The sequence below is a fragment of the Nicotiana sylvestris genome, chromosome 10, assembly GCF_000393655.2.
Source record: "Nicotiana sylvestris chromosome 10, ASM39365v2, whole genome shotgun sequence".
NCBI classification, from domain to species: domain Eukaryota; kingdom Viridiplantae; phylum Streptophyta; class Magnoliopsida; order Solanales; family Solanaceae; genus Nicotiana; species Nicotiana sylvestris.
The window spans coordinates 80,392,043-80,400,226 of NC_091066.1; the positions used below are offsets into that span (position 1 = coordinate 80,392,043).

The 8,184-nt window shown below is 37.2% G+C and overlaps 1 protein-coding gene across 2 annotated transcripts; it reads right to left on the minus strand.

Annotated features, from left to right (window-relative positions):
- Nucleotides 1–243: 243 nt before the first annotated feature.
- Nucleotides 244–7,819, minus strand: LOC104236028 (cell division control protein 2 homolog A-like). Of its 2 annotated transcripts, XM_009789872.2 has the most exons (10): nucleotides 7,617–7,813; nucleotides 6,510–6,599; nucleotides 6,284–6,314; nucleotides 6,016–6,200; nucleotides 3,688–3,808; nucleotides 3,273–3,446; nucleotides 2,711–2,874; nucleotides 1,557–1,644; nucleotides 1,400–1,453; nucleotides 244–633 (listed from the first exon to the last, which is right to left on the minus strand). In XM_009789872.2, the coding sequence occupies exons 3-10, from the start codon at nucleotides 6,290–6,292 to the stop codon at nucleotides 544–546; spliced, it is 885 nt and encodes a 294-aa protein (XP_009788174.1). In that variant the 5' UTR covers nucleotides 6,293–6,314; nucleotides 6,510–6,599; nucleotides 7,617–7,813; the 3' UTR covers nucleotides 244–543. The 2 variants fall into 2 exon arrangements, with proteins under 2 accessions (XP_009788174.1, XP_009788175.1); XM_009789873.2 differs by lacking the exon at nucleotides 6,510–6,599 and having other exon boundaries at nucleotides 7,617–7,819.
- Nucleotides 7,820–8,184: the final 365 nt, after the last annotated feature.

The window sequence follows — 8,184 nt, forward strand, 5'->3', positions numbered from 1 at the left end:
CAATCCAAAAGCAAGCGTTTGGGTTAATCATGGAGTGATCTCCCCGTCCCTAGTATGGCTTCTTGGTGGATCGGTGATGCGACTCACGTTGAGTAATTATATTTGATAACGACCTCCTACCCTAATTGTAGAGTGCGCTTGAGCAACATTAGCTTGCATTCTCAGAAATGACGCTTTGGGATAAGCAAAGACTCCAGTAAGTAAACTCACTTTAATCCCAGAGAGTACTATAGACAACATTAATGGCACCCCGAAATAAAATTTAAAATTAATGTAACAAAACAGTATCCAGAACCACAAAATACAACCAAAAGGAAATTGTACTGAAACTATGCTTCAACATGTCCATGGTACACCGAAACTGGAATAAGAATATTCATCTCTGTGTCACTTTGGAGGATTGTATCGCTTTGGAGGAAAATATAATTAGAAGGAAAAAAAAGAAAGGGAAATGGAAAGCCTAAAGATTGCACAAATAAGAACAAAACCTTGTAGATAACACAACCAAATATACATCAACACATAAGATGAAGGTACAAAGAATCACGGAACAAAACCAATATCTTTGAAGTAGTCATGCTCAAGGGCGCTCCGGGCAGTGATTCTCTTGCTGGGATCCAGGCAAAGCATTTTCTGAAACATCAATAAGCCAGGACATTGAGTAATGGGGCCACATAGATCAGCGCAGTAGATTGAAGTCTAAAATATCATATCATATCATCTGATCATCAAACACTACTCATTGTCCACACGTAAAGACCTACTCATAATCCTAATGAAAAGAGAAGTTTCGAAGTAATTAATTGAATAAAAAACATGAAAATTTCTAATTCGCATAGAAACAAATTGCATCATAACAACCCACCTCCCAACGTCCTCCAAATAAAAAGGACAAATCAGAAGGAAAAGAAAAGAGATACGTGAAGAAAGGAAACAAAGAGGCATAGACTGAAGAGACTGAAAAAGTATAAGAATGCAGATCATGAACCAATTAAAAAGAAAAACGCGTAACACAAGCACAACAATTGGAACATCCTTTTTCTTTAAGAAAATTAATTGTCAGTCTCTTGCTGCTGTTAATGGTTCAATGTCCTTCAACTGTCTACTGATGTTGCAATTTCACGGGCAGAGATTCACAAAGCAGTTAATTGTAGATGCTTTTTATAACAACAACAACCCAGTAAAATCCCACTAGTGGGGTCTGGGGAGGGTAGTGTGTGCTCAGACCTTACCCCTACCCCGAAGGGGTAGAGAGGTTGTAGTCTTGTAGATGCTTTTTATGTCTTTCATTAAAATATCTTTTTCATTAGGAATTAATCGCAAAAGCTGGAGCTTCATTCAAAAACATGATTAACTTTCATGCTCATAAGATACAGATCCCATTTATAAAGTAACTTACACCAATGAGATCAAGGCCTGATGCATCAAGATTTGGGACTACAGTTGCCAAGTCCTGCAAGTTTAAAGGGCACCAATTAAATAATCCATACGATGTTATCCTCGGTCTAGCAGGAGTCAAATTGTTAGGGAAAAAACCATAGAGAAACCTAAATTACCTTAGGTGGCCATTTTGGGAAAGCAGATTTATAATCAGGCAGAGAAGTCACTCCAGGCCACGTATCCTCATTAGGAGTACCCATTACTCTTCATAGACGGAAAAAGTAGAGAATCATGACATCATTGGAAATATTCAATAATCACGAAGCACAAGGAAATGAAACGCTGACATTCCTTGATTCAAGAAACCTCACTCTAGCATTCCCTTTATACAGTTTGATGAAGTTAACATAAAACTTGTTAACACTGACATTTTGGTCATAAAATTCATGAAGCCAATATATGAACCTTCCTTTTCTTTTATAAGGACCAATATATGAACCTCATTAAACCCCCTAAAAGGGGAAGTAAATAGAATAAAAAAAAGTTTTAATATGGAAAGTAAACAGAATAAATTATTGATATGCATATCAGCATGAAGAAATTGACATCACAGGCCATCCGACGGTGAAGTTTACAGTACTCCGAACCATGAGTCTTGCTCATGCCCTTGTATTCTGTTCACCCAGCACCCTACATTGTGCCTGCTTTTTGAGTCCTAATTATTTTGATCGTGATGGATAACAGAGGCCAGAAGGATGTTCCATGCCTATTTCTTTCTAAGAAGGGTCAGTTAATTACAAGGATGAGAAGGGAACTTTTAGATAAGGAGTACAACCTTCCATTTTAAAAGTATTTTTGGATATGTTCTTTTCATAAGAAATAATGCCTTCATGAAAGAACTAAAGATGCATATTTTTCTTATCAGTAAGAAAAATATAAGGAGAACAACTTCCATTATCAAAGTATTTTTGGATATGTTCTTTTCATAAGAAATAATGCCTTCATGAAAGAACTAAAGATGCATATTTTTCTTATCAGTAAGAAAAATATAAGGAGAACAACTTCCATTATCAAAGTATTTTTGGATATGTTCTTTTCATAAGAAATAATGCCTTCATGAAAGAACTAAAGATGCATATTTTTCTTATCAGTAAGAAAAATATAAGGAGAACAACTTCCATTATCAAAGTATTTTTGGATATGTTCTTTTCATAAAAAATAATGCCTTCATGAAAGAACTAAAGATGCATATTTTTCTTATCAGTAAGAATTGGTTATGTATACTTTTTTTGAGAAAAGTAACAAAAGAATTGGTTATGTATATTAAAACCTGAAAATCTTGAAAAGTTCGTCAATCTCGGAGTCACCCGGAAACAGGGGCCGCTGGTTCACCATCTCAGCAAATATACAGCCAACTGACCAAACATCAACAGGAGTAGAGTAGTTGCGTGCTCCTAGCAATATTTCTGGTGCCCTGTACCATAAGGTCACCACCTGAAACAAAATATCAACTATTAAAGACCCAATAAAACAACAGTTAGATAAATATCCTTGCTCAAACTAATGATGGGTATATCAGAGCAGGAAATGCAGAAGATAAAAGAGTATCTTAAATGATTGGGGACAGACCCCTGATCAAGCTCTTTATCTTTATCAACTAAGAGACGACTTAAAGCTATAAAAAAATAAAGAAAACTCTGAAGAGAAAAAAGTTGTTCGTACAGAGAAGATGTATCAGATCTTGAAGAAAGACATTAGATGTAAGAGAAGTTTATGCTTACACCTCATAACTAGTTTCTCGTCTGTCCTAACTCCTATGGAACATTAGAAAACGGTAAAAATTTAAGAGAAGACACAACGAGAGTTTCAGAGAGCTAAAACTATGTGTATACCTCATGAGTGAAAGTTCTGACAGGAATACCAAAAGCTCTAGCCAATCCAAAGTCTGCAAGCTTTAAAGCATTTGTACGTTTATCTATCAGCAAGTTCTGAGGCTTCAGATCTCGGTGAAGAACTCTATGAGAATGACAATAAGAAATACCACGAAGGATTTGATACAGAAACATCTGCAAAATAGGAGAGATTACTACATTGATGATGGTGAACAAGAAGCCTGTGAACTTGGGAAAAATCATTAGATAGTGATACTTTCTCAATTCACATAATGAAACAATCTTAAAGAAGTATTTATGGTCATGGTGCCTCTCCCTCCCTCTTCCACAAAGATGATAAATAGAGTCACACAATTCATCAAGCAGATAACACATAATGCGAACACCTCCAAATGATCATCCAGTTTTTACTCACCTTTACAAGTCGTGGATCCTTAGAGAATTCTGGACATGAATCCATATGCTTCTTCAAATCCAAGTCGAGATATTCAAAGACTAGATATAATCGCTTCTCACTGTGCACCACATCTTGCAACCTGTAACCAGATAAGAAGAAAACTTCTTACAAATTCAAAAATAGCTTTCCATCTATAAAAGAAAATTTCGATACTGGCATCCAAGTTACAGATATGTACATGTTTGGATCTGCTCTCTAGTCTCCAATTCCTTTTGACTCAAGCAGCCCTCCTGAACTCACTAACCCCATAAGGATGCAAAATCTATTTATGCCAACCCCCCGGTTCTCCTTCCATGTATGGCTATAGTTTTACTAAACTATCTTGCTACGGTGGACATCGGCATGATGCCTACACTAATACTCACGCGCACATGCAAATGTCATCCAGAAACTCTTCATATTGCGAATGACACAATTAGTCAGTGCTATGCTCATGATCCCAATGAACACAAGCCAACCAACTCTATGTTAGGTCTTTTTAGTATAATTCAGTGCCCATGATCATGTCCAACATAAATTTGGGAATCACACACTTCCTTCACCCAAGATGCTCATCCCTGCTCATCAACATATGCTGCCCATCTTATGCTCAAGGTTTCAACCTTACTAACTTGCAAGCTCCTTCCGTGCTACTTGAGCTTTAGATTTTGTGAGTGCACATGCCCGAGGAGTGGCTAAAGGAATGATCATCCCTCACCAGCTGTGAGCATTTTTGTTACATGGACATGGGTGTGGCTATCTGATGTGTGTGCAGATTTAGAAGCCGAATTCATCATCCCCTAAATCCAGTGGCGAACCTAGAGTTTTTAACTTGTGGGTGCTCATCTGCCTTTAATCTAGAGTATCGAGTTGTAGCTAGTCATGGAAGGGGCGCTTGGTCAATCTATTTGTATGTTAATACTAGTTTCCTATATAAAATCTAGTGCTTGCATAAAAACAATGGGTGCTCAAGTACCCACTAGTCAATAAGTAGGTCCGCCAGCTAGCTCATACAAACAACAGATGAGAAGTTCAGAAGATGTCTCATCTTCTAGCTACTTTTTTTTTAATAATCATGGTGTTCAGGCAAGCTTGTGTGCACCTCGACTAATTCTGCAAGATACCTGCTACCTCCCACTAACAACAGGTATCAGATAACTCTATTCACCAAGGCTTGGATAGATGGGAAGAAATATATAGTAATATTGTACCTGAGACCATGGTTTTTAACCCACTTCATTGACCACTAGGCCACACCCTTGGGGTAGTCTCATCTTCTAGCTACTATGAGCTTAAATATTTCTAAAAGACCTCTATACTCTCAAACCAAGAATGATTAATACGCTCCTTAAATTACAAATTGTCTCTAACCATTCTACCTCCTGCAGAAGTTACAAATTATTGCACAACCCTAAATGTGTGTGCATGTGTGTGTCTATCTATCTATGACCTGGTGTCCGGTCCAGCTTGCGCGCACTCGACTAATTCCATGGGGTACCCGTTACCTCCCACCAGCACAAGTACAGGGTGACTCTATCCACCAAGGCTTGGATAGATGGGAAGAAGCCACCTCGTGTTCTTTGCCTCCGCGAGATTTGAACATGCGACCTCATGGTTCTCAACCCACTTCATTGACCACACCCTTGGGTGTAACCCTAAATGCATATATATGGAAACAAGCCTGCAATTATAGATGCATAACTTTTATAATACTTCAATCTAAAACTTTTAGTTCTTGAAGTTTCCAATTATCCAGAATCTAAGTAATACTATGATATGGTTTTATCATCCCTACTGCAAGATGTACCAAAATATAGCTCTATATCCATAACGGTAACAGCCCTTATGCAACCCAAATACACTTGAAGAAGCGCAGGATATAGAGGGGGGAGTTTTCCATAGTAAGAACTAGTACATCCAAAGAGAAGCCATCAAAGCAGTAAATATGTACAGCTAGATCAGCAATCCTCAGAGCAGAAGGAAAAGCATCTCCCACATAGGGACTCCATGTTGTAGAATTTCAGAAGCCTGATACTTATACAGCGGAACAATGGGTAAATGGAAGACGGCCAAATGCTAGAAAGCAAATTAATAGTTTACTATTGTCAAGATACTATAATAGCAAAGGCCCTGCGTAAACTGATATGGAGGGGAATTAGAAGTATGCATAAACCATGTAATCTACTTTACACTTATCGAATAACCACAGGAAATAGAAAATACAGCCTCAATCACTCTCACTGCAATCACATCCATACAGTAATCATTTCATAAGTAGTATACAAAGACCATACCACTACAGTATACCTCACAATGTTTACATGCTGCATCTCTTTCAAGAGAGAGATTTCTCTAATAGCTGTGCTCGGCACACCCTCATCTTCCTGCTCCAGCCGAATTTTCTTCAGTGCAATAGTTTCATTCGTTACACGATCACGAGCTTTGTATACTACACCATAAGTTCCTTCACCAATCTTTTCAACCTTTTCATACTGCAATGACCCCGAATATCACTATCCAAATAAGCATCAGGTATAACAAAAAGAAACTAATAATACAGATAAAACTCCTTTACCTGGTCCATCTAGGTCAAGCTGGACGGACTCCTGAAAGGCAAAGCAGGAGGAGCAAAAGAGTAACTCAGATGAAAAGAGGTAGTAAGAAAGAATTTGCCAAGTATACCTTTTACGTCTTTTTGACTAAGATCAAGTGGAGTATCTGTTTTCCTATTCTTTTAAATTTGGATTAACGTTCAGTTTGAAACTATTGAAGACATAATTAAGTAATTAAAAGTGAATTACCTTTAATAGCTTAAACTTTTAGATGAGATGGGCACACACTTTAAAATGGTATCAGGGCACAGAGGTCCTGAATTTGAGTCTCCCCACCACCTATTATCAAAAAGAAATTTTCGCGTGTTTGGCTCATGAAAATAAATAAAGCCCCATGTGATGGGGCGTGTTGAAGACAATTATGTAATTAACCGTGTATTCTCTCTAATAACTTAAACTTTTAGATGAGATAATCACACACTTCAACAAAAACTGCTACAACACAAAGCCAGGGAGCAAGCTTTTCAAATGGCATATTCATAGAAAAAACTGAATACTACTAGATAATACTTGCCAGCGGCGGATTTAGGGGGGTGGAAGGCCGGCGCGGATGTAGTGTATACTGTACGGTTTCAATTGAACTCATAACTTTCAACACGAAGTAAAAATTTATATATAAAAATTCATTAAAATTGCAAAAATAGTAAATATGAACACATAACGTTAAAAATTTAATGAGTTCAATGCTAAAATTTTTAAAAATTGAACCCATAGGATTTAAATCTTGGATCCGCCTTTGGCGGAAGGGGTTCACCAAACACCCTTCACCTGAAAATTACACTGTATTATATTTTGAATCCCTTTGACACAGCCCAAAAGCATAGTTTAGTAGTCAATGGGTTCAAAACCTTTGTGAGGTCGTTGGTTCAATTCCTACTGGCCATAGTCTCTTTTAATTTTTTAACCTTTTCTTTTTTGAATCCCCTTAGATAAAATCCTGCCTCCGCTACCTGCAGTTATAAAATAAAGAGGGAAATATATTTTGCACTCGTTTCATGCTTTGGTGTCTTGCAAGCCATTTCAATTCAAGCAACAACAATTAATGTTCCATTACAAAACCATCTTAACATACATTACAAATCAAAATAGAGATCTCCCATTTACTTAAACGGATAATCAGCTCTAAAACCCCCATCCCCACCCCCCCCCACCCCCACCCCCAGAATCAACAGGCACAGCGATCAGCAGCAAGTAACAAATTAATAGGAACTCCAATTTTTTGGAAATTAACACAAAAAGGAGATGTAATTTGGAAAATGTGAGTAGGGGTAAAGAGGGGAAACAATTGTGACTCACTTGAATAGGAAGAGAGAACGAAATCAGCGTTGTGATGCGCAGAATTGGAGATGAGAAGTTGCAGTAGCACTGGCTGAGACGGGGGTAACTGTAGATGTACTTGTACCACTGGGAACACTTGGTGGACTTACAGTCAGCTTTACGTTGTTAGAGGGAGCAGAAAAAAGATATTTCGCCGAGCATATTCTACCTCAAATTAAATTTGAATGTGTGTTTTTAGAACTATATTACAAGTTCTAAAATATGGAGTAACAATAACATAAATGGATAATTAGATGATTGAACAGTGAAGAATTCATTAAATTTGTGAAGATTCATAAGCAGGATGATCAAAGTGTATATTTTAATTAATTGAAGGTTAAAGATGCTTTGCAAAATTTTCTTCAATAGATGGAGAAATAAAAAGAAAAAAGTTTTTCATAGTGAGAGCGCCTAGACCTAGGATGCTTTAATAGCTTGATTGGATGGTCGTTATAATCGTTTTATAATGTATCGTATCGTATTGTATTATTGTACTTTATATCTTGATAGATTATTTCGTTTGTCATCGTTTTAATATCACGCACCA

Bases quoted from the DNA above. Each gene is read 5' to 3' on its own strand.
- LOC104236028 (XM_009789873.2), bottom strand. The intron at 2,875-3,272 runs GTATACACATAG...ATTTTGTTTCAG, and splicing joins TCAGAACTTTCACTCATGAG to GTGGTGACCTTATGGTACAG. The intron at 634-1,399 runs GTAAGTTACTTT...TTGATGTTTCAG, and splicing joins CAGGCCTTGATCTCATTGGT to AAAATGCTTTGCCTGGATCC.